The sequence below is a fragment of the Pantherophis guttatus genome, chromosome 14 (genome assembly GCF_059756535.1).
Source record: "Pantherophis guttatus breed Tessera chromosome 14, ASM5975653v1, whole genome shotgun sequence".
Taxonomy (NCBI): Eukaryota; Metazoa; Chordata; class Lepidosauria; order Squamata; family Colubridae; genus Pantherophis; species Pantherophis guttatus.
In genome coordinates, this window is record NC_142076.1 from 18,916,646 (window position 1) to 18,943,059 (window position 26,414).

Consider the following 26,414-nt stretch of genomic DNA (forward strand, 5'->3'; position numbering starts at 1 on the left):
CCATTATGGGCAACCACACAGAACAAAAGGAAGGAAGGGAAGAGGAGGGGAGGACAAGGGGAAATCTTTCCTGCGGGGAAGGGGAGAAGGGGATGGATGGAAAGGACTCCGCCTCATCCCGTCCCAATTTTTTTTTTTTTTTGGAAAAACCTTTATTAACACTTAAAATCCAAAAATACAAGTTAAAATACCTCTATAACAAAAATGCATCCGTAATAATTATACAATTCAACGTCTTTCTGACAGTACTTAATTCTTAACTTTCTTCATCTATTCCCACATGTTCTTACTTAATCGACATATTTAATCACATTTTATATCTTATTTTGTTCTATACATTCCTTATTTTTAATTTCTATCCATTGATAACAATTATCCCAAGTTACGTAATATTCCGAGTCTTCCTTATTGTTTAATTCTAAAGTAAAGTAAGTAATTCTAAAGTCTAAAGTAAGTTTGTCCATTTCTGCTCATTCAAAAATTTTCCGGATTATTGCAGTTTGTTGGAATAGTGGACATTTTCCAAGCTTACGCAACTACGATTCTAGCTGCTGTAGTTATATGAATAATTAAATATTTTTTTAATATTTTAAAAAATTAAAAAATGAATAATATTTTTTAATAAAATAAAAAATATTCCCAGATTTTTTATTTTAAACGTGCACCCCTGTGCCCAGATGGCATAGATACAGGTTGTTCTCAATTCACACAACAATTGGTTTAGTGACTCGTCGAAGTTGCAACGGTACTGAAAAAAAGTGACTTATGTCCGTTTTTCATACTTGTTGCAGTACAGGTAGTTCTCGACGTACGACAGTTCACTTAGTGACTGTTCAAAGTTACGACGGCACCGAAAAAAAGGACCATTTTTCACGCTTATGACTGTTGCCGCATCCCCAGGATTGCCACGATCCAAATTCAGGGGCTTGGCAACTGGCATGTACTTATGATGGTTGCAGCATCCCAGGATCCCTTTTACGACCTTCTGACAAGCAAAGTCAAGGGGGGGGAACCAGATTCGCTTAACAACCTTGTGACTCGCTTAACAGCTGCAGCGATTGGCTTAACAAGTCGTAAAATGGGACAAAACTTAACAAATGTTAAGTTCGCTTAGCAACAAAAATCTGGGGCTCCCTTGAGGCCGTAAATCGAGCATGCCCGTAGTCTATTCCAAATCCCAGATTTGATTTATCCTAGAATTCATTCGGTTCACTCAATTATTGGGGATGGTTTTTTGGGGGGACCATAAAGTAACCAAATCAACTCCAACTGTGCGATGCTAAGAATGCCCAATACCGTCTTCTAGATTTGTCTCTAATTAAAACTGGGAACTTAACTTTTTTTGTGTGTGTGTGTGCTTTTTTCCCTTTTACGGTAGAGAAAAAGGAGGAGATTGCAGCCAGGGAGAGAAATAAATTCCCCATCTGCAAGCCCCAGAAACCGTACCACAACTCTTAATACCTACAAACCGTCTTCTTCACCGTAAGGAGAACCGGATGAAAATCATGGTTCTGGGGCGGGGGAGCTGGGGGCATTGGGGTGTGTGGTGGTGGAGGGAAGGAATCCAACTACAAAGAGCTACTCAATAATTACTACAGGCCGTGGTGGTGAGGTAGGGAACAAGCAACCGTTTCTGCAATTTATTCCTCTCTCCAACTGGAGAAAGGCAGCCCAGGAGGTCTCACCCGCCTGGAGGTCTCTTTTAAGAAAAAAAATATGCTACAAATTCAAGATGATGATGAATTCTTTCCCAGCTGGCCGTCTGCAGATGTGTGGGAACTACGGCTCCCAGAATCCTTGGCCAAGACGGACATCTCTGGACATCCCTGGCGACTGCAAGAAATCTGATTTTTCGATCCTTCTTCTTTTGGGAGATCAACAGGGTGAAAGGAAATGTTGTGATTGATAGGTACCCCATTTCCCTGAAAATAAGGGTCGACTGGAAAATAAGCCCTAGCATGATTTTTCAGGATGCTTGTGATATAAGCCCTACCCCAAAAATAAGCCCCAGTGAAAATCTTGTCAGCCAGATGAAAATATTTAGCACCGTATTTCCCCCAAAATAAGACCTAACTGGAAAATAAACCCTAATGTGTCTTTTGGAGCAAAAATTAATATAAGACCTGGTCTTATTTTCGGGGAAACACGGTAGGGAGTCCTCGACTTACGACCTTAATGAAGATATAACCGTGATGGAGCTAGCTAGGTAGATGGGATAGGTAGGATTGTAAAGGAGCTGGAAATTTCTCTCGTAAGTCATGACGGTCTTAAGTTGAGTTAACCCACATGACCGGACCTGATATTTCGTTGTTAAGCAAATGGGGCAGTCATTAAATGAACTCAGTGGTCATCAAGGGAATCGGTATATTCCTATTGGTTGGAATCCAAGGGAACACATCCTAAACCGTGGTCATGTGACCACAGAACGCTGCGATTGGTCTTAAATGCTGGCTGGGGAATTCTGGGAGATGAAGTCCACAGGTTTTCCACTTGCCAAGGATTTTGGGCTTGGCCAGTCTAAAGAAAAGAAGAATTAGGGGCGACATGATAACAGTCTTCCAGTATTTGAGGGGCTGCCACAAAGAAGAGGGGAGGGGGGGGATAAAATTATTCTCCAAAGCACCTGAGGGCAGGACAAGAAGCAACGGGTGGAAACTCATCAAGGAGAGAAGCAACCTGGAATTAAGGAGAAACTTCCCAACGGTGAGGACAATTAACCAGTGGAACAGAAGTTGCCTCCAGAAATCGGCACTCCATCACTGGAGATTTTTAAGAAGAGACTGGACAGTCACTTGAGCAGGGGGCTGGACTAGACGACCTCCAAGGTCCCTTCCAGCTCTATTCCATTCCAAATTCTCCTTTAATACACCCTTGTTGGCCTCCAGAGAAACACCCCCATGTCAGAAGGCTCCTGCTGTAACCCCATCCACCCATCACAAAGCCCAACCCAGTCCAGGAGATGCCCTCAAGGTGTGGCCAACAGAGATGCAGGCGGGCTCCAAGCAAGGCAGAAAATCTTCTGAGAGCAATCCTTAGACCTTAAAAGCTATCTTCTTTCTTTTTCTCTTTCTTTCTCTTTCTTTCTCTCCTTTCTCTCTCTCCTTTCTCTCCCTTTTTCTTTCTCTTTCCTTCTTTCCTTCTTTCTTTCTTTCCTTTTTTTTCTCTCTCTCCCTTCCTCCCTCCCTCTTTCTTTTTTTCTTTCTCTCTCTTCCTCCCTCCCTCCCTTCTCTTTCTTTCTTTCTCTGTCTCTATCTCTCCCTCCCTCCCTCCTTCCCTCCTTTCTTTCTCTCTCTCTCTCCCTCCCTCATTCCCTCCTTTCTTTCTCTTCTTTCTCTTTCTTTCTTTCTTTCCCTCGCTCCCTTTCTTCCTTCCTTCCTTCCTTCCTTTCTTTTTCTTCCTTTCTTCCTTTCCTTTCCTCCCTCCCTCTTTTCTTTTCTTTTTTTTAAAAAAAACACTTCTTCTCCCAAGCAAAGCAAACTAAACCTCTTTTTTTTTAAGCTTGGAAAATTCCCAGGTTCCTCTTCTTCTCAATGCTGGGGGTGGGGGGGATATATATATTTCCCCATCACCTAGGAAGGCGACTTTAAATGGCTTCTCTTGCCGCCAAGGGCTGCCTCTCCGACCAACACAACCAGCCGCCCAACGGCACCCCACATCTGCTTTTCCAGAGCGACAAAGGATTGAAACAGGAGCCTCTTTCCCCTCCTCCCCCCACCCCCACTCTCACCCCCACCCCCCCTCAGCCACTGGGCTCTCTAAACCTCACAATCCTGCCCTTGTTCTCCCACCCGCTTCTCTTCCCCCCCCTTTTTTTTTGCAGGACAAATATTTAACATCTGCCAAAAACAAAACAAAAGAAAGCCAAAAATGTTAAGAATCCAATTGCTATTGGAGAGTGGGGGGCCGAGGGACTCTCTCTCTCTCTCTCTCTCTCTCTCTGTGTGTGTGTGTGTGTGTGTGTGTGTGTGTGTGTGTGTGTGTGTGTGTGTGTTGATGGAGGGCTGGTTGGTGGGGAGGGAGAAGCCAGCCCACCTCTGCAAAGAAAAAAAAGAAAGAAAAAAAATCACACTAAAAGAGTGGGGAGTGGGAGGCACCAACCTGCAGCTGCCATCATGACTATTATGTGGGCGGCAGGATGGGGGGGAGATTTATTTTATTATTTTTTTTTGCAAAAAGCTCCGCGGCCTGGTTCCAGCCCTGAATCGCTGGCGGAGAGAAGCAGCCCCCCCCCACTTTCCCTCCCCCTTCCCTTTTCAACCCCCTCCCCAGACAAATCAATCCGAGCCCAGCTCCAATCCGCAAATAAAAACTGCTGGCGCTCATTCCCTCCGAAGGTGGGTGCCTGCCCCACAGGCTGCCCTCCCCTCCTCTGTGGACGTGTCCACCCCCTCTTTTTTTCCCCCCTGCTCCCAATTCTCTCCCCCTCCCCATCACCGGGGGTGGGGGGAAGGAAATGAGCCAATTCTAGGGGAGGCTTGGAAGAGATGCTTCCGAAGGATGCAGCCACGCCCAACGTTGGCGCATCTGCGTGCCCACTTGCAGCCTTGCAGCCCCACCTCGTCCTCCCAATCCCGGGTTTCATCAAAGGGACCCTCACACACACATACACACAACCTCTCTCTCCGCAATTCTGAAGGATGCCCCACTTCCTCCGCAAAGAACATCTGCGAGCCACCCAAAAAAAAAAGAAAACCTGGTCAGAAATGGTGCTTTTCGTTTCTGCAGCAGCCTGCCTGGAAAAAAAAAAAGCCACCTCCCTCCCCATGGCTTCGTTGCCATCCTCTCGAACCCACAGCGTTGACCAGCTGTGCCCCAAGAGTGGGAGGGGGACGGGGTGAGGAGGGGGGCTATGCCCAGAGATGACGTCAAAGGTCCAATCTAGAAATAGAAGCTCCGCTGGCCATTAAACGGGCTTGTTGGAGCTCTCTGTGGTTTAGAGAAGCCAACTAAAGCAGTGTTTCTCAACCTTGGTAGGTTGAAGATGGGTGGACTTCAACTCCCAGAATCCCCCATCTGATATGAGTGGACTTCAACTCCCAGAATCCCCCAGCCAGCCATGCTGGAAATTGAAACCCAACCAGTGGCTAACGAGGAACTCTGGGAGTTTTAGAAGTTCGCGCATCAAGATTGGGAAGCTGTGGTCGACAGGCAGTGTTTCTCAACCTCAACCATCTTTACGATGGGTGGACTTCAACTCCCAGAATGCTGGCTGGGGTATCCTTGAAGTCCACCTATGGTGGCTGGGAATTCTGGGGGTTGACACCCAACCATGCCAATTTGGGAGCTTCTGGGAGTTGAAGTTCCACTCATACGGGATGGGGGATTCTGGGAGTTGAAGTCCACCCATGGTGGTTGAGATATTCTGGGAGTTGAAGTCCACCCATGGTGGTTGAGATATTCTGGGAGTTGAAGTCCACTCATGGTGGTTGAGGGATTCTGGGAGTTGAAGTCCACTCATGGTGGTTGAGGGATTCTGGGAGTTGAAGTTCACCCATGGTGGTTGAGGGATTCTGGGAGTTGAAGTCCACTTGTGGTGGTTGAGGGATTCTGGGAGTTGAAGTCCACTCATGGTGGTTGAGGGATTCTGGGAGTTGAAGTCCACTTGTGGTGGTTGAGGGATTCTGGGAGTTGAAGTTCACCCATGGTGGTTGAGGGATTCTGGGAGTTGAAGTCCACTTGTGGTGGTTGAGGGATTCTGGGAGTTGAAGTCCACCCATGGTGGTTGAGGGATTCTGGGAGTTGAAGTCCACCCATGGTGGTTGAGGGATTCTGGGAGTTGAAGTCCACTTGTGGTGGTTGAGGGATTCTGGGAGTTGAAGTCCACTCATGGTGGTTGAGGGATTCTGGGAGTTGAAGTCCACTCATGGTGGTTGAGGGATTCTGGGAGTTGAAGTCCACCCATGGTGGTTGAGGGATTCTGGGAGTTGAAGTCCACCCATGGTGGTTGAGGGATTCTGGGAGTTGAAGTCCACTTGTGGTGGTTGAGGGATTCTGGGAGTTGAAGTCCACTCATGGTGGTTGAGGGATTCTGGGAGTTGAATCCACCCATCTTCAAGCTTCCAAGGTTGAAGTCCACCCATGGTGGTTGAGGGATTTTGGGAACTGAAGTCCACCCATGGTGGCTGGGAATTCTGGGAATTGAAGTCCACCCATGGAGGCTGGGAGCTTCTGGGAGTTGGAAGTCCACTCATACTGGATGGGGGATTCTGGGAGTTGAAGTCCACCCCTCTTCAAGCGGCCACGGTTGAGAAACACGGCTTTGGAGGGTCTCTCTGTTGCTAGGCCAAGACCTCCCCTGCCCCACCGCACGTGTCCGAGCCTTGTGCTCTGTTCCCTTCCTCGTCCCTGGCTCCTGAACACGCCACGGATCCTAAAGATTAGCGCCCGATCCTCTCCAGTTTTCCCCCCTGCATTTCCCAGCCAACAACAACCGGCAAAGGGACGCACAACCCCGACGGCATTTTGCAAAAGGAGCATTTTAGCCATGCAGAAATTACGAGGACCGTGCCAGCTGGCCTTCTGCACTCCCAAGGAGGGAATACCCCCCCCCAAAAAAGTGCCACAACAGCAGTTTTTCTCAGATCAGACATTTCGGCTCCAGGATACGCCTCCCTTGTTATTTTTCCAAGCATCACAAGAGAGTCCTTCTCTGTGCACTCTGAGTATGCCCAGGAGCTCACTCTCGGCTCGCATTTCTGTAGCTTTTATTCCCTCCTTCGCGGGGGAGGGGGCCCTCAAGCAACTTTTTTGCTCTGGGGCAGAACAGAGTTGACTCTGGCTTCCAAAGTAGGAGATGCTACCCGCCCCCCCCCCAAAAAAACCCCCACTAGGGTCCATCAAATCCCCCTCCCCAAAATCAATTGCCCCATTGCAACCTAAGATAGGAACTGACCACTCCCATCTTCTTTTAATGGCTCCATAATCCCCTGCGGGGTGGAGTCTGGGCAACTGAATGCAGCTGAGTGTTTTAATGGCCGGATGCCCTTCCCTGTTGCCAGTGCGGAGTTTTGTTCAGCAGTTAAATTCTCATTGTGCCCAGAGAGAGAAATATCTGCCTCTACCTAGGATTGTGAGGCGAGAGCTATAGTAACTTACCACTTCCTCAACTGAAATTTAGAGGAAATTTAGAGAAATGTAGAGAAAATTTCGATTTGAGCAGGACAGGAGGAAATAGGAAGAGCCCAGAAAGACAATTTTATTTTCAAGCAGCCCCGGACTTACAACCGTTCGCTTAGTGACCATTCAAAGGGACAGCGGCACCGAAAAAGCTGGCGTATATGACCAGCGTTCACACTTAAGGACCGTTGCAACATCCCCCCAGTCACATAATCAACTGCCTCCTATTTATGACGTGTCCCGGAGGTCACGCAATCCCCCTTTTGAGACCTCCTGACCAGCAAAGTCAACTGGGGGGGGGGTGGGAGGGGAAGCCAGGATTCACTTAACCACATGGTTACTAACTTATCAACCGCAGCGATCCGCTTAATAACGGAGGCAAGGGAGGTCGTAAGAAGGGATAAAACCAAGGGTGAAATCCAGCAGGTTCTGAGAGGTTCTGACGAACCGGTAGCAGAAATTTTGAGCAGTTCGGAGAACCTGCAAATACCACCTCTGGCTGGCCCCAGAGTGGGGTGGGAATGGGGATTTTGCAATATCCTTCCCCCAGGAGTGGGGTGGGAATGGGGATTTTGTAGTATCCTTCCCCTGGAGTCGGGAGGGAATGGGGATTTTGCAGTATCCTTCCCCTAGAGTGGGGAGGGAATGGAGATTGTGCAGTATCCTTACCCTGGAGTGGGGAGGGAATGAGAATTTTGCAGTATCCTTCCCCTGGAGTTGGGAGGGAATGGGGATTTTGCAGTATCCTTCCCCTAGAGTGGGGAGGGAATGGAGATTGTGCAGTATCCTTCCCCTGGAGTGGGGAGGGAATGAGGATTTTGCAGTATCCTTCCCCTAGAGTGGGGAGGGAATGGAGATTGTGCAGTATTCTTCCCCTGGAGTGGGGAGGGAATGGGGATTTTGCAGTATCCTTCCCCTAGAGTGGGGAGGGAATGGAGATTGTGCAGTATCCTTCCCCTGGAGTGGGGAGGGAATGAGGATTTTGCAGTATCCTTCCCCCAGGAGTGGGGTGGGAATGGGGGTGGGAATGGGGATTTTGCAGTATCCTTCCCCCAGGAGTGGGGTGGGAATGGGGATTTTGCAGTATCCTTCCCCTAGAGTGGGGTGGGAATGGAGATTGTGCAGTATCCTTCCCCTGCCACGCCCACCAAGCCAGGCCCACAGAACCGGTAGTAAAAAAAAAAAATTGTGGATTTCACCACCGGATAAAACTCACTTTTAACCACGGGCACGATTCACTGAACAATCCCACCGATTTGCTTAACAACGCTGCGGCAAAAGGGTCACAGAACGGGACGACGCTCTCGTTAATCACTAGCCTCGCTTAGCGGCAAAAATGTTGGGCTCCGTTGTGTGGGTCGTAAGTCGAGGACAAGGGTGGCCGAAGAAAGGGCCGAATTCGCTCAAAATGACCATTTTGAGGCAAAAAAACCCCCTCTTTTTTAAATGCAAAAAGACAGATAATCGTGCGGCGGCCGGAAAGGCTCCGGCATTATAAAATTAACTTGCCTTTTGATCTTTTTTGTGGAGTCAGCTTTAGGAAAAAAACGGCTGAGGTTTTCCAGAACTATATATTTTTATTTTTTTTAAAAAAATAAAACCCTAAAATAGCAACAGTTGGTTTTTAACAGGGCTGCCAGGAAAAAAAAGAAAGAAAAGGGAAAAACAATTCCAAAGAGATTGTTTTTTTCTTTTTCTTTTAAAGAAAGCAAAACAGACAGCTGTCGGTCCCAAACGCAAAACCCCAAAATTCAAGTTTTTTAACACACACAAAAAAAGTTTGTTCTGTTTTACAAAAGCTTTAAACGAAGGACCCTTTTACGTTGAAATCCGCTCTGCCCCCCCCCACTTTTTCATCGAGTTAGAAAGAGGGGGCACAACCCAGGGATCGGTCCCCAAAAGCCAATCCCAGCCAGCCCCCCTCCCCATTTCTCAAGGCTACCCAGGCCAACCCGAAACGGGGAGGGGGGAGGCGGGGGGGGGGAGAGGAGGAGGGAAATTGGACAAAAGAGTTTGTGCGAAGGAAAAGTGTCACTCAGGAAGAAAAGGACAAAGCAGAGAGAGAGAGAGAGAGAGCAGGAGAAGAGCAAAAAGGAAGGGAGGCGCATGGAGTTGTCCTCTTTATTCAAAGCACCCCACCCCAAACCCTGCTCCCTTCTAGCACTGATGATGTTACCTAGTTGGGTCATGAAAGGTCTTGCAAGAAAACTAACAAGAAACTCGGAGCGCACCAAGGACCCCGTAGTCCACCTCTTCCTCCTCCTCTCCCTCCTCCTCCTTTCTCCTGCTCCTCCTCCTCCTCCTCTGCAAATCCACTCCCTTCTAGCACTGATAACATTACCTAGTTGGGTCATGAAAGGTTTGCAAAAAGACAGCCAAGCTCAGAGAGCACAAAGGACCCCACAGTCTCTCCCCCCCCCTCCTCCTCCTCCTCCTCCTCCTTCTCCTTCTTTCTTCTGCTCCTCCTCCTCTCTGCAAATCCACTCCCTTCTAGCACTGATAACGTTACCTAGCTGGGTCATGAAAGGTTTGCAAAAAGACAGCCAAGCTCAGAGAGCACAAAGGACCCCACCGTCTCCCGTCTCCCGTCTCCCGTCTCCCGTCTCCCTCCTCCTCCTCCTCCTCCTCCTCCTCCTCCTCCTCCTCCTCCTCCTCCTCCTTCTTTCTCCTGCTCCTCCTCCTCCTCTGCAAATCCACTCCCTTCTAGCACTGATAACGTTACCTAGTTGGGTCATGAAAGGTCTTGCAAGAAAACTAAAAAGCTCAGAGAGCACCAAGGACCCCACCGTCCTTCTCCTTCTCCTCCTCTTCCTCCCTGCACTCTGCTAACCATACTCCCTTCTAGCACTGATGATGTTACCTAGTTGGGTCATGAAAGGTCTTGCAAGAAAACAGCTAAGCTCAGAGAGCAGCCAAGGAACCCATAATCCTCCTCCTCTTCTCAACAAATCTCACTCCCTTCTATAGCATTGATAATGTTACCTAGTTGGGTCAGGAAACGCTTAGTACAAAACAAACGCGCTTAGACCCCACAATCGTTGTTGTCGTCATCGTCGTCCTCCTCCTCCTCCTCTCCTCCCCCCCCCACTCTGCAAACCTCACTCCCTTCCAACACTGATGATGTTACCCAATTGGGTCATGAGACGTCTGCAAGAAAAGAGCCAAGCTCCCACAGCCTCAGGGACCCCACTCCTCCTCCTCCTCCTCCCTAAGTCTTCACCTCCCCCTCCTCTCTTTCTTTTCCCTCCCATCCTCCATCCCACCCTCCTCTCCAATCAGCCTGCAAGATTAGGATTAGGGAATTAGAGCCCGCAGTTCCCCAGCAGGGAAGGTTAAAAAAAAAAAAAACAACCCAGCAGCTCAGTCTGGATTTAGCCACCAATGCCGCCCGCCGGGCGCAGCTGAGAAGAAGGAGGGAGGTGCTTATAGTGGAAAGCCAGAGCGGGGAGGGGGAAGGGCAGAGAATGGCGGAATGGGGGGTGGGCGCAAGCGGTGAAAGGAGGCCAGGGTCTCTCCAGAAGCAGCTGCCTCATTCCTCCTTGGTGGAGGGGCACAGCCTCTTGTTACTTTCTCTGCCCAGCTCCTTCCTCCTCCTCTGGGTAGGGGCACAGGGGTGAAAAGGAGGGAGGGAGGGAGACTTTGCAGGAAGATGCACAAGGGAGACGAGAGGGGGCTGCTCCATCCATTGCCACCCACCCACCCCCGACACACACACACACGCCTGTTGTCCCCCCACCCACTCCCCGGCCCCTCCAAACCGGATACCCGGGCTCCACCATTTTGAGAAGGGAGACAAAGGATTCCCATCAAACAATGTCCCGGGGGGAGCCCCCCCTAACTCACACCACAAGGCCATTCCCACCTCGAGCAGGAAGAAAGCAGGGAGGTAGGAAGAGAAGACGGAGGGGAGGGTGTGGGGGGGGGGGGAGATCCCGGCCCATCCCCTGAAAAAAAAAAACTCCAAGCAAGCTAAGCTCCTCTCCATCCACAGGATTGCTAGGGGACCTCAAACCCCCCAAAATTCCTCAATTCTCCATCCTCCGTGGAAACTCCGCGGTTGCTCCTGAGCGGGTCTCTCTCCGTTGGGGAGGAGGGGGGGGGGCAGCGACCCCCTCAAGAAACATTTTCATGGGGCCGCAGAGACCATCAGCGGAGCTTCTGGGGAGCACCCCTCCCCCCCCAAGATGAGCAAGACGGCCTCGCCCACCAAGACTTTTCATTCTTTCTGATTCATTGGGGGAGGGGAAGCCCATTCATTCATCCTTCCGTTGGCTCTGACCATGTGGCCCAAACAGGCCCCTTCCTTCCCCGAAACTCCCTGCCCCACCAGCATCTTGTTCTGGGGGGGGGATTCTAGCCAGCCCCACGCCGTGGGGGGGGGGGTTGAGAGAGTAAGGGGCCCATCCTACCAACAGCCAGGAGCCTCCCTCCAATACAAGAGGGAACCCCATCATTTGCCCAGGGGGAAACATCCAAGAACCCCCGCCCAGCCCCTCCCCCCCATCTGTGTGAGATATTGTGTGTGTGGGGGGGAGACAAAGAGTTAAGGGTGCCCCACTCCTCTAGTCCGCAGATGGGCCAGGACCCCCAGGCCAGCCTAACCTGAGCCCCCCAGCCCTGAGGGAGAGGACTGAAAGATTGTGAAGGGTGGGGAATGGGAACAAAGACCCCAAGGGAATCCCACTCCTTTCCTCCTCCCTGATGGCCCAAGAGACTCCCCTCCCCAGATGGGCCCTCCCCTCCCTTGATGAATGGAGACCTTTCCCCCCACCCCCTCTCCTCTCCTCTCTGGGCAGTCAAGAGACCCCTTGCTGGGTGGAGACCTTCCTCCTTTCTCACCTCCCCGGTGGGTCAGGAACCCCCTCCCCAGACAGACTCCTCCCCTCCCTTGCCAGGTGGAGACCTTTCCTCCTTCCTCTCCACCAAGGGCGTGCCAGGAGCCCCCTCCCCAGCCAGGCCCTCCCTTGTTGAATGGAGACCTTTCCCCCCTCCTCTCCACCCCAGGTGGGCCAAGAGACCCCCCTCCCCAGCCGGCCTCTCCCTTGGCCTCTCCCTTGTTGAATGGAGACCTTCCTCCCTCCCTTCCAGGCTAGCCAAGAGACCCCCTCTCCAGCTGGGCCCTCCCTTCCCTTGTTGAATGGAGACCTTCCCCACTCCCCAGCCAGGCTAAGAGACCCCTCCCCAGCTGGGCTCTCCTCTATCTTGATGAATGGAGAGGAACCCCTCCCCTCCCTTGCCGGGTGGAGCCCTCTCCCATTCTCCACCCCAGGCGGGCCAAGAGACCCCTCCCCAGCCGGGCTCTCCCCTCCTGTGATGGAGACCCTTCCACACCTCCCCAGGTGGGTCAGGACCCCCTCCCCTCCCTTGCCGGGTGAAGCCCTCTCCCCTTCTCTATCTCGGGTGGGCCAAGAGACCCCTCCCCAGCCGGCCTCTCCTCTACCTTGATGAATGGAGAGGAACCCCTTCCCTCCCTTTCCGGGTGGAGACCTCCCCTCTTCTCCTCCCCAAGCGGCCCAGGAGCCCCCTCCCCAGCCGGCCTCTCCCTTGTTGAAGGGAGACCTTCCCCCCTCCCGTCCATCCCGGGCAAGCCAAGAGCTCCCCACTCCCCAGCCGGCCTCTCCCCTCCCTTGATGGAGACCCTTCCACACCTCCCCAGGTGGGTCAGGAACCCCCTCCCCTCCCTTGCCGGGTGGAGCCCTCTCCCCTTCTCCACCCCAGGCGGGCCAAGAGCCCCCCTCTCCCCAGCCGGCCTCTCCCCTCCCTTGATGGAGACCCTTCCACACCTCCCCAGGTGGGTCAGGAACCCCCTCCCCTCCCTTGCCGGGTGGAGACCTCCCCCCTTCTCCTCCCCAAGCGGCTCAGGAGCCCCCTCCCCAGCCGGCCTCTCCCTTGTTGAATGGAGACCTTCCCCCCTCCCCTCCATCCCGGGTGGGCCAAGAGACCCCTCCCCAGCCGGACTCTCCTCTACCTTGATGAATGGAGAGGAACCCCCTCCCCTCCCTTGCTAGGTGGGGACCTCTCCCCTTCTCCACCCCGGGCGGGCCAAGAGACCCCCTCCCCAGGTGGCCTCTCCCTTGTTGAACGGAGACCCTTCCCCCCTCCCCTCCACCCCAGGCGGGCCAAGAGACCCCCTCCCCAGCCGGCCTCTCCCTTGTTGAATGGAGACCCTTCCCCCCTCCCCTCCACCCCAGGCGGGCCAAGAGACCCCCTCCCCAGCCGGCCTCTCCCTTGTTGAACGGAGACCCTTCCCCCCTCCCCTCCACCCCAGGCGGGCCAAGAGACCCCCTCCCCAGCCGGCCTCTCCCTTGTTGAACGGAGACCCTTCCCCCCTCCCCTCCACCCCAGGCGGGCCAAGAGACCCCCTCCTCAGGTGGCCTCTCCCTTGTTGAACGGAGACCCTTCCCCCCTCCCCTCCACCCCAGGCGGGCCAAGAGACCCCCTCCTCAGGTGGCCTCTCCCTTGTTGAACGGAGACCCTTCCCCCCTCCCCTCCACCCCAGGCGGGCCAAGAGACCCCCTCCTCAGGTGGCCTCTCCCTTGTTGAACGGAGACCCTTCCCCCCTCCCCTCCACCCCGGGCGGGCCAAGAGACCCCCTCCCCTCCCCTGCCCCCCCTTACCTTGCCGGGTGGAGACGTTGCGGTCGTTGGCGGCGCGGAGGCCGACCTGCGGGCAGCTCTGCTCGAGGAGGAAAAGCTCGTCCTTGCCCACCTTGGTGGCTTTGCCGGCCTTGAGGGTGCCGCTGGGCCCCGAGGGCGCCAGGTAGCGTCCCTGGCCGTCGCGGAAGGCCACTTTGCCCGCGCGGAACTCGAGGGTGAACTCGGCGGCCGGCTCGGGCCGCTCCACCAGCTGGCCGTCGCGGCGGAGGAGGCGGTGGTCGCGGGTCTGGAGCCGGTAGCGGCCCTCGTGGAAGAGGAGGGTGAGCAGGGCGTCCACGCCCCACGGCACGTCGCGGCCCACGGCCAGCTCCCCGGCGCCCAGCTGGGCGTAGCGCTTGCGGCTGAGGCTGAAGAGGTGAAGCTGCGGGTGGAGGGCCAGGTGGACCCGCCACTTCTCGGCCCCCGAGACGGCCTGGGCGAAGCAGGAGAGCCGGTCCTCGGTGCCGCCGAAGAAGCGGCGGTGGGGCTCGGACTGCAGCGACCAGCGCCCGTCGTCGTGGGCCAGGATGACGAAGCGGCAGTCGGCCGAGGGCGCCTCGCTCTCGCAGCTCACCTGGCCGTCCTTGTCGGCCGCCAGGTAGCGGCCCAGGTGGCTCCGCAGGTAGACCACGCCGCAGTCGTCGCCGTTCTGCTCCAGCGTCCAGATCTGCTTCTTCTTCAGGCTCGGGGCCGAAGCGTTGAGCTTGAAGCCGAAGGCCTCCGCCGTCAGGTAGCGGTTGCCGCAGTTGATCAGCCCGAACTGGATGGGCAGCGAGTCCGACGGCGGCGGCGGCGGCGGCGGCGAGGCCGGGTTCCCGTTGGCCGTCATGGCGAGGGGTGGACGGCTGGGTGGGTGGCTGGGCTCCTTCTCTCCTTTCCTTCCTTCCTTCTCTCCCTTCCTTCTTTCCTTCCTTCCTTTCTTCCCTTCCTTCCTTCCTTCTTTCTTTCTTTCCTTCCTTCCTTTCTTCCTTTCTTTCCTTCCTTTCCTTTCTTTCTTCTTCTTTCCTTTCTTTCTTCCTTTCTTCCTTCCTTTCCTTTCTTTCTTCCTTTCTTTCCTTTCTTTCCTTTCTTCTTTCTTTTTCTTCCTGTCTTCTTTCTTTCTTTCTTCTTTCCTTCCTTTCTTCGTTCCTTCCTTTCTTTCCTTCCTTCCTTCCTTTCTTTCTTTCCTTTCTTTCTTTCCTTTCTTCTTTCTTTCTTTCTTTCCTTTCTTTCTTCCTTGCCTTCTCTCCCCGACGGCTCCTTTGTTAGGCTGCCGCTGGGGCTGCGGAGGAAGAACCGGCTCGACGGACGGACGGACGGACGGACGGGCTTGGCTGGGCTCCCCGAGCTCCGCAAAGCCGGGCTGCAGCTGAGCGAGGGAGACAGAGAGAGAGAGAGAGACGCGGCGGATGGCAGGACCCGGCTATAAGGCGGGGAGGGGGCGCGGCTGCCCCGCCGCTGCCAATTGAGGCTCGGCGCGCCCGACGGGGCGGAGCTCGGCCGGGGGAGGGGGCGCCCTGCAGCCGCCTCTCCCCCTCCCCTTGGTCCGCAAGCTGACGACACTTGGGGGGGAGTGGGGAAAGGGGGGGGAAGGAGGAGCCAGGTAGGGGCGGGAGGAGCTAGGTTGGGGGAGTGGGGGGCTCCGCAAAGGCGGGGCTGCCTGGAACGCCCTTGCTAAAAAGGGAGAGGGGGTCTCCGGTGCGGGTGTTGGGGAAGGAGGGAGAGGGGGTCCACCGACCAGCATCCTGGGGCAATCTGGGCGTCGGGGGCTGGGATTTCGAGCTGCCCTTGAATGGCGGGGTGGGGGTTAGGGGAGGTGGCTGGAGGTCCCGAGCCACGCGTCCAGCCCTGATTCCCGGGGACCCTCCCCAAATCAGGGGTCCCTTGTCCTGCCCCCACGCACTGCCTTGGGGAAACTCCCGCCTGCTGCAAACTGCAATATCAGTTGCCCTGATGATATTCAAATCTCGCCCCCCCCCCAAAAAAAAATTCTGGGACTTTTTTTTTAAAAAAATTAATTTTGATTTATATGCCGCCCTTCTCCAGAGACTCAGGGCAGCTTACAGTGCGTTAAGCAATAGCCTTCATCCTTTTGTATATTTATACAAAGTCAGCTTATTGCCCCCACAAACTGGGTCCTCAATTTACCTACCTTAGAAAGGATGGAAGGCTGAGTCAACCTTGAGCCTGGCGAGATTCGAACCTGCAGTAATTGCAGGCAGCTGGAAGCTAAATACTACCTTTAACAGTAGCATTAGTCTGCTGCGCCACTCAGGCTCTGTTGGGTTTGTACCCCAAGCCAGCTCCATTGTGGGGGAGGGGTGTCTCTGTTTGCACCTCCGCAATCCCCCCTTTCCAAGGCTGCTTTGCTTGATCTGCAAAAGAGGGTAAGATCGGATTGGCACTGGGGATAGAACGCCACCCAGAGATCTTTGGGCTGGGTGCTAAAAAAAAATAAAATCAAATAAACCCACTTCCTTCCTGTCCTTGATTCTGTAGCCAGCCAGGATTCACCTTTCCAGGTGTGGCCAAGGAGATTGTCTTGGCTTAAAGGCTGCAATTTAAGTGCTTGCAGGGGGGGGGCCTTTACAGTGGAGAGAACCTCACCTGAGTCCCCAGGTAGGTTCTGCACCTCTGGGTCTGAGCAAGAGTCTCCATCTTCAAGGACAGAGCCGAACCTCTCCTTAAACCAGAATTTTTAATTCTCATGAAACTTAGTTCAGCGGTTACACGAACGCATCCTGGGCAGGTTTATGCCTTTCTCAAGCCAGCAATCCAAGCCTCCTGAGTAATCCCAGTAGGAAGCGTTAAATTAGAGATGCCAAGTTTCTTTGGGCATCTCCTGTGCATTTAATGGGTCTGCTTACTGGGAATAACAGTTAGCTCTAGAAGGAGAATGATTTTGTCTCCTAAAAGCTAGAGAAAGAAACTGGTGTTTTTTGTTTGTTGTGTGACGATTATTAGCATTAATGATGGCTACTTAATTATTCTAGGCCAGTGTTTTTTTTTTCAAAGTTGGCAACTTCAAGATGCGTGGACTTCAACTCCTAGAATTCTCTAGCCAGCCATGCTGGCTGGGGAATTCTGGGAATTGAAGTCCACCCACTGGCTGGGGAATTAGTCCACCCACTGGCTGGGGAATTCTGGGAGTTGAAGTCCACCTACTGGCTGGATAGTTTTGATAGTTGAAGTCCACCTACTGGTTGGAGAATTCTGGGATTGAAGACCACCTACTGGCTGGGGAATTCTGGGAGTTGAAGTCCACCCACTGGCTGGGGAATTCTGGGAGTTGAAGTCCACCTACTGGCTGGATAGTTTTGATAGTTGAAGTCCACCCACTAGCTGGGGAATTCTGGGAGTTGAAGTGCACCTACTGGCTGGGGAATTCTGGGAGTTGAAGTGCACCTACTGGCTGGGGAATTCTGGGAGTTGAAGTCCACCTACTGGTTGGAGAATTCTGGGAGTTGAAGTCCACCTACTGGTTGGAGAATTCTGGGAGTTGAAGACCACCTACTGGCTGGGGAATTCTGGGAGTTGAAGTCCACCCCCTAGCTGGGGAATTCTGGGAATTGAAGTCCACCCACTAGCTGAGGAATTCTGGGAGTTGAAGTCCACCCACTAGCTGAGGAATTCTGGGAGTTGAAGTCCACCCACTGGCTGGGGAATTCTGGGAGTTGAAGTCCACCTACTGGCTGGATAGTTTTGATAGTTGAAGTCCACCCACTAGCTGGGGAATTCTGGGAGTTGAAGTGCACCTACTGGCTGGGGAATTCTGGGAGTTGAAGTGCACCTACTGGCTGGGGAATTCTGGGAGTTGAAGTCCACCTACTGGTTGGAGAATTCTGGGAGTTGAAGTGCACCTACTGGCTGGGGAATTCTGGGAGTTGAAGTCCACCTACTGGTTGGAGAATTCTGGGAGTTGAAGTGCACCTACTGGCTGGGGAATTCTGGGAGTTGAAGTCCACCTACTGGTTGGAGAATTCTGGGAGTTGAAGTCCACCTACTGGTTGGAGAATTCTGGGAGTTGAAGACCACCTACTGGCTGGGGAATTCTGGGAGTTGAAGTCCACCCCCTAGCTGGGGAATTCTGGGAATTGAAGTCCACCCACTAGCTGGATAATTCTGGGAGTTGAAGTCCACCCACTAGCTGAGGAATTCTGGGAGTTGAAGTCCACCCGCTAGCTGGATAATTCTGGGAGTTGAAATTCACACCCATCATAAAACGGGGTGGGGGGGGGAACCATCATCTTAAATACACTTGGCTAGTTTCTGGTTTAATGCATTGTAAGGCTTCAACCAATTTGATCGATTCCACGATGGTTGCGGAAACCATGGCTTAGCGTGCTGTTTGAATACATCCACGCCTAATCCTCTTCTCGTTCTTCATCCAACTGTATTCCACCGCTAGGTTCTGTTCCTAAATCCATTGCCTTCCTGGCAATCTGCCTAATTTAACTAGTTTTATTGCTCTAAGCTTTGAACTACTTATTGGGGGTGGAGGGGGGGGAGAGAGAAAAAAATTAGGAAAGGATGTTCTGTGAATGGGGGAGCGGTTTGGAAACACGCTTTGGAATTAACTGTATTATTTTGGCAGAATTGTTTGCAACATGCCACCCTATTCTCCCCTTGAATTGCCAACCATCTGAAAGAAGGATGCTAATAATCTAAACAAACTTTGATCTGGAAACTTAAACGGTATCCTTGTTGGATGGATGAAGGCCTTATGCATTATGGGTCCCGGGCAAAGCAGTGTACTAAGGTCCCTAGGACAACGACTCATAGGAATAAAAATATAAATAGTCGATAAAATTAAACGTATATTAATTTTATTGGCACGTCCAACAAAATCGGTGTTGAGACTAAATGTTAAAAAAATTAAAAAACGCTGTGCAGCAACAACTAATCGACACGATCAACATTTAAGCAATAAACGAGGCTTGAAAAAACAAGAGGATCCAAGGCAGGGGTGAAGAGCCTTGGAAGTACAGTGGTCTAAGGCACCCTGTTATTAAGCTGGTTATTAAGACCAGCTGCCTGCAATTACTGCTGGTTCGAATCTCGCCAAGGCTCAAGGTCGACTCAGCCTTCCATCCTTTCTAAGGTAGGTAAATTGAGGACCCAGTTTGTGGGGGCAATAAGCTGACTTTGAATAAATATACAAAAGAATGAAGGCTATTGCTTAGCGCATTGTAAGCCGCCCTGAGTCTCCGGAGAAGGGCGGCATATAAATCAAATTTAAAATAAAAAAAATGCTCCCGGTTCGGACCGGATCGCCCGATCTGGTAGCGATGGCGGCGAGTGGTTCGGAGAACCAGTAGCAAAAATCCCTGCGAGTGGGGTGGGAATGGGGATTTTGCAGTATCCTTCCCCTGCCACGCCCACCAAGCCACACCACGCCCATAGAACCGGTAGTGAAAAAAAAATTGACTTTCACCACTGAGTCCCACCCTGCAAGGATGATGTTCATTCTCACCCACCCACATGAGTCTCGGATGAGGTCCAATTGATTCCTTTGGACTTCATTCTGCCCCCCTCTCCTCTTCATCCCTCCTTATTCTCAGCCATTATTCTCTCTCCCCCATCCCTGTTTATCCATCCATCCATCCATCCATTCATTCAGTCTTGCCGATGTTTGGCTGTCCTTATCTCTGGTCCCAGCTGGAGAAGCCTTTGTGGTGATGGGGAAAATGGTTTGTTTGTCCTTCTTTTACAAACCTCCCTTCCTCCTCCCCTCCATCTCTGCCTACCACCATCCTTTCCCCTCCCTCTGGTCCCACCCTCCTGGCCCAGTTGGGCTCCCAAATCACGTGGGAGGGGTCCCCTTCCTCCCCCTCCCGTTAGCCAAGCTGGGAGTGCAGAGGTGACCCCAGCCAGTTTCACCCTCTCCCTCCTCCTCTTCCCTCCCACCCCCAGTGCAAAACTGGGCGAGTTCAGGGGATTGCCAAATGCCAGCCTAATGCAAGGAAAGGAGATGGAAGATTCCAGAAAGAAGGAAACGGAGCAGAGAATTCTGCAGCGGGGGGGGGGAGGAAACCTGAAGATTTCCCCCCCACCACCACTTTCTGTCTCTTTTTTTCGTTGGGGAATCTTTGGAACTCCATAAAATCAGCGTTTTCCCTTTCACTGCCTGATATGAGCTCTTGGTTGCCGATGAAAGGCTCTGGGTACTCTAGGCATGCTCAGAGGCACTCTTGCTGCTCAAGTCATTTTGCTGAGATCCCATCTTGGGGGGGGAAACGACCCGTTTTGCCCTTTTTGGGGGTTCTGGATACTTAGCTGGAAATTTGAGCCTTGGTTAGGATCAACACAAGGAAGAGCTCTGCAGGTGGGAGGCTCGGGAAACTCCGGGTATGCTCAGAGGCACTCTTGCTGCCCAGATTTATTTTGCTGAGACCCCCCCCCAACTTTGAGCAAAGGCCTCCCTGGGGAACATTTCTGTTCCCCATTTGAAGTGAATACCTCAATCCAGGTAGCAATTCTGGGCAAGTTTATCTGAAATGCTGTCCTTTACTTAGAGCTAGTTGGCTCTAATCTCCTGCAGGCTTTTTCTAAGATGAAAAATAAGCAAAATGAAACTCAGCTCAAGGCTCAATCCAGCTTGAGCTGCCTAACAAAAAAAGGGATTTTTTTGTTTGTTTGTTTTCGGGGCTCAGATGAAAGTCTCCTGTCCCGAAGTGACTCGATATCCCAACAGGAATTTTGAGCGATTAAAGGATACTTAGAATTTTGCCGAAAAAAATTGTGAGCTGCGTTTGACTGCCGGCTGGCTGGCTGGCTGGTTCATATTTTTATTTTTCCCAAAACAGCCCGAAATATAACCGCATCCTGCTATAGAAGCAGAAATATGTAAAAATGATAGATCAAGGACAGGAAAACAAAATAAAATAAATGCAAACCCCGTTCATCGACTGGCTCCGTCTGCTTCTTCCTTCCCTGAAATCATCGAGATCTTCAACACAAATGCAAAACACACACACTTTTCTTTCTTTTCCAGTCCTGCTTGAAAGAAAGAGAATCCACTTCGTGCCAGGGCTGTGTTTACGCTGCAGTCAAAATGAAAATATTTTGGCTGTTCATCCTGGCACAATTTTGCCCATAAAATCCAGGGCAGCTCTGATGCTTCCTGTCTTTTATTAAAGCTTTAAATTACCCAAAAAACCTGGCTTTTCTTGCAGGCTCCAGAGACTTCGTGAAATGGCATTCAGATTAACAGAGTTAAGAAGGGACCTTGGAGGTCATCTAGTCCAACCCCCCCGCCCAAGCACCATTTCTGACAGAGGGCAGCCCAGTCTCTTCTTGAAAGACCTCGGAGGTCTTCTAGTCCAACCCCCTGCTTTCGTAGAGTCGTCGGCGTGAGGCTCACAACAACCTGATATTTGTTGCGTTGTGAGGGTGGGGGCCCCCCCACTTTGCAGCCAGTTTTAGCAACGGCTCCAAGTCTTGGCCCGACCCTCGAAAATATTGCGATTTGCAGAGATTGCCGCTTCCCAACCGCCAGAAAGAAGAGAAGAAGAAAAAAACAAACAAAAAGGAGGACAATGAGAGCACAAGAGATTAGTGTCTCTTTCTCAGCGCCCCCCCTCCCTCCCTCTCCCTCCCCTTCCAAAGCCTGGGCGGTGAGATGCGGCTCAATCCAGCTGCCAGTGGGAGAAAGTGGGGGAGGGGACCCTCCCAAGATGGGGAGGCAGAGGAGAAGGCAGTGAAAGCTGAAACCGTCTTGGGGGGGACGGTCACAGGACCCCTACCCCCCCCCCTGTTTACTAGCTTCCTGCAGTTGGCTGCATTGGCCTTGGCTGGAGGGGGTGCTGGAAACCAAGATTTGCAAGCAGAGGTTGGCTCATCTGGCCAGATCCAGGAGTGAAATCCAGCAGGTTCTGGAGAACCGGTAGCGGAAATTTTGAGTAGTTTGGAAAACCGGCAAATGCCACCTCTGGCTGGCTCCAGAGCGGGGTGGGAATGGGGATTTTGCAAGGAGCCTTGGTAGTACAGTGGGTCTAAAGCACCCTGTTATTAAGACCAGCTGCCTGCAATTACTGCAGGTTTGAATCTCACCAGGCTCAAGGTTGACTCAGCCTTCCATCCTTTCTAAGGTAGGTTAAATGAGGACCCAGTTTGTGGGGGCAATAAGCTGACTTCGTATTTATTTATTTATTTTATTTTTATTTTATTTTTGATTTATATGCTGCCCTTCTCCGGAGACTCAGGGCGGCTTACAATGCGTTAAGCAATAGCCTTTATACTTTTGTATATATTTATACAAAGTCAGCTTATTGTCCCCACAAACCAGGTCCTCAATTTACCTACCTTAGAAAGGATGGAAGGCTGAGTCGACCTTGAGCCTGGCGAGATTCGATCTTACTTTAATTGCAGACAGCTGGTGTTAAATTACAGTGCTTCTGTCTGTTGAGCTAAACCAGGCTCCTGGTTTATAAATATACAAAAAGGATGAAGGCTATTGCTTAGCACATTGTAAGCCACCCTGAGTCTCCGGAGAAGGGCGGCATATAAATAAAATTTAAATATATATATATATATGTATATCCTTCCCTTGGAGTGGGGAGGGAATGGGGATTTTGCAATATCCTTCCCCTGGAGTGGGGAGGGAATGGGGATTTTGCAGTAGCCTTCTCCTGCCACGCCCACCAAGCCACACCCACAGAACTGGTTGTAAAAAAAATTTGGATTTCACCACTGCCAGAAAGCCACAACCAGTTGGGAGTTTGGGCTGCTTGCCTTCAAGGGCAGCGAGCGAGATGGCCTGAGTTGTCCAGAGAGCCAAATATTTGCCTAGTGATTCACAGCCATTCGGATCTGCAAAGGGTTTCACGGAGAACAGCCAGCAGCTCCTGTTCAAATCCAAGTAGGATTAGTGAAGGGCTTAGTCCTCGGGTCAGCCTCCCCCCTCCTGGTACTTAAAAGTGTGTGTGTGGGAGGGGGGAGGAGGAGGAGGAGGCTCTCCTCGACTTACGACCGCAACTGAGGCCAGCATTGCAGTCGTTTAGCAAGTCGTCACGGGACTGGATGTGATTATTCTATTCTATTCTATTCTATTCTATTCTATTCTATTCTATTCTATTCTATTCTATTCTATTCCATTCCATTCCATTCCATTCCATTCCATTCCATTCCATTCCATTCCATATTTTCTATTCTATTCTATTCTATTTTATATTCTATATTCTATATTTTATATTCTATATTCTATATTCTATATTCTATATTCTATATTCTATATTTTATATTCTATATTCTATATTCTATTCTATTTTCTCTATTCTCTATTCTCTATTCTCTATTCTATTCTATTCTATTCTATTCTATTCTATTCTATTCTATTCTATTCTATATTCTATATTCTATATTCTATTCTATTCTATTCTATTCTATTCTATTCTATATTCTATATTCTATATTCTATATTCTATATTCTATTCTATTCTATTCTATTCTATATTCTATATTCTATATTCTATATTCTATTCTATATTCTATTCTATTCTATTCTATTCTATTCTATTCTATTCTATTCTATTCTATTCTATTCTATTCTATTCTATTCCATTCCATTCCATTCCATTCCATATTTTCTATTCTATTCTATTCTATTCTATTCTATTCTATTCTATTCTATTCTATTCTATTCTATTCTATTCTATTCTATTCTATTCCATATAAAGAACAAATATATAATTTAAAAATAAAAATTTCTTTTTTAAAAAAGGGGTGTTTTTTGTTGAAAATGAATTAAATGCTGTTTTTTTTTCCCCCTGTCAAAGAACAGAAAATCAAGTTATATGACCTTGGGATGCTCTAAACCAGGGGTCTCCGACCTTGGCAACTTTAAGCCTGGTGGACTTCAACTCCCAGAATTCCCCAGCCAGCAAAGAGTTGAAGTCCTCCAGGTAAGGTTGGAGGCCCCTGCTCTAAGCGACCCGTAAAGGTGAGCTGGTGGCCGAGTGTCCAGAATTGATCACATGGCCACGATCAGCTTCAAGCAATGGAAGGAGTTTCTCGTCCTAAAGTCCTTTGTGCTCTCTGATTGTTAGACGTTTCATTACCCCACCAGGTAACATCGTCAGTGTGAGGGAGTGTGGGGTTTGCTCCCTGTTTATATACAGTAGTTTGTCCTGCTGGTTTTGGTGAGTGTGTTTTTTTTTTCTCTTTGCATTGATTAGGGTATTATTTTCTGCTTGGTTGTTTGTCTGGTGTTAATCCCTGCTTATCTGGGTGTTGGCTGCGGGAAAGGGAGTGTGTTCTGGTCTTTTTTCTTTGCCTCTTAGCGTTTTTTTAATTGTCTCTTTTGAATGTATAAATGTGATTTTTGTGTCAATTGATGGCTGATACGTTTGAACGTCAAGCTTCTAAGAATTCCCTAGTGTTTTGTTGTTTTGGCTCGGTCTGGGATGCTCACCAGAGTTTCCCAGTTGAAACTCTGACCGAGTCCGTCCATATCTGGCAAGTTTTCAGTGAGTCTTCTTGACTGCTGCATGGATGAGCTCCACTCTCATCTTCTGCCTGTCTGTCCTATTCCACAATTTTAGCCCTGAGCTACAAATATTCTCTTCCTTGAAATCTCATTTTCTTTTACTACCTAAGCACGGTCTTGGCGTTTCAATGCTGCCCCCTAGCAGCCACGGACCGCCATGAACTACTCCGATAAAAGAGAGTAGTTGTAGCTCAGGATTGAAATGAGGAGTCCTTGGTCCTCTCTGAGCTTGGTGGTCTTCTTGCAGACCCAGCTAAGGAACATCATCAGTGCTAGAAGGAAATGGGGTTTGTGGAGTGCAGGAGGAGGAGGAGGAGGAGGAGGAGGAGGAGGAGGAGGAGGAGGAGGAGGAGGAGGAGGAGGAGGAGGAGGAGGAGGAGGAGGAGGAGGAGGAGGAGGAAAATTATTGTGGGGTCCATGGTGCTCTCTGAGCTTGGTGGTTTTCTTGCAGACGTTTCTTGACCCAGCTAAGGAACATCATCAGTGCTAGAAGGAAATGGGGTTTGTGGAGTGCAGGAGGAGGAGGAGGAGGAGGAGGAGAAGGAGGAGGAGGAGGAGGAAGAAAATTATTGTGGGGTCCATGGTGCTCTCTGAGCTTGGTGGTTTTCTTGCAGACGTTTCTTGACCCAGCTAAGGAACATCATCAGTGCTAGAAGGAAATGGGGTTTGTGGAGTGCAGGAGGAGGAGGAGGAGAAGGAGAAGGAGGAGGAGGAAGAAAATTATTGTGGGTTCCTCGGGGGTCTCTGAGCTTGGTGGTTTTCTTGCAGATGTTTCATGACCCAGCTAGGTAACATCATCAGTGCTAGAAGGAAATGGGGTTTGTGGAGTGCAGGAGGAGGAGGAGGAGGAGGAAGAAGAAAATTATTGTGGGGTCCATGGTGCTCTCTGAGCTTGGTGGTTTTCTTGCAGACGTTTCTTGACCCAGCTAGGGAACATCATCAGTGCTAGAAGGAAATGGGGTTTGTGGAGTGCAGGAGGAGGAGGAGGAGGAAGAGGAGGAGAAGGAGGAGGAGGAAGAAAATTATTGTGGGGTCCATGGTGCTCTCTGAGCTTGGTGGTTTTCTTGCAGACGTTTCATGACCCAGCTATGGCACATTATCAGTTTTAGAAGGGTTTTTAGCGTTTTTTAGAAGTGTTTTTAGTGTTCTCTGAGCTTGGTAGTTTTCTCCCAAACATTTCATGATCCTAACTATAGGTAACATCATCAATGCTAGTAAGGAGTGGGGTTTGCTCTCAGTTCATATTCTAGTGTCTTGTCCTCTCAGTGTCGGTGGGAGTGGATTTATTGGTTGTTTGGTGGGCTGTTTACTGTTAGCTTATTTAGCAATCCCTTGATTGGGGTATTGTTTAGTTCCCCATTGTTGGCCTGATGTTAATCTCGCTCTTAATCTGTGCTCACCTGGGTGTTGATTGCTGCTGGTGAAGTGTTTAAACAAACCGAAGAACTTCCAACACATCCTTCAAATCAATCTCCCCTTTCTTAGAAGCAATCCCCAAATGGCCTTGACCCAAGGTCTGATGATGAGACTGTGGAAAGAGGGCAGAGAGAAGAGCAACCAAGAGGATTAGGGGACTGAAAGGCTAAAACATAGGAAGAACGGTTGCAGGAACTGGGTATGTCTAGTTTAATGAAAAGAAGGACTAGGGGAGACATAATAGCAATGTTCCAGTGTCTCAGGGGCTGCCCCAAAGAAGAGGGAGTCAAGCTATTCTCCAAAGCACCTGAGAGCAGGACAAGAAGCAATGGGTGGAAACTAATCAAGGAGAGAAGCAACTTAGAACTAAGGAGAAATTTCCTGAAAAGTGAGAACAATTAGTCAGCGGAACTACTCGCCTCTTGAAGTTGCGAATGCTCCAACACTGGAAGTTTTTAAGAAGATGTTGGACAACCCTTTGTCTGAAGTGGTGGAGGGTTTCCTGCCTAAGCAGGGGGTTGGACTAGAAGACCTCCAGGGTCCCTTCCAACTCTTAACATTTAATTTAATAAAATAAAAAAACAAATAGATAAAATAAAATATAAACTAAACTAAAATGAACTAAGCTAAAATAAAAATAAAATAAACAAATAAATAAATATAAAAAAAATTAAATTAAAATAAAATAAAAAATAGCAGCAATGGTTGAAAGATTTCGTCTTCAGAGGATTAGGGCTGCTATGGATGTCACTGTCATCTTTAATCAATCAGTTTAAGGAAAA

General features: G+C 50.4%; 1 protein-coding gene across 1 annotated transcript in view; it reads right to left on the reverse strand.

Annotated features, from left to right (window-relative positions):
* The window catches only part of FSCN1 (fascin actin-bundling protein 1), a 38,650-nt gene extending 23,463 nt beyond the window's left edge, over window positions 1–15,187 (reverse strand). The window contains exon 1 of the mRNA XM_034436575.3: window positions 13,734–15,187. Coding sequence (XP_034292466.2) covers window positions 13,734–14,580 — 847 coding nt within the window. The 5' untranslated portion in view covers window positions 14,581–15,187. The remainder of the gene's footprint in view (window positions 1–13,733) is intronic.
* Window positions 15,188–26,414: the final 11,227 nt, after the last annotated feature.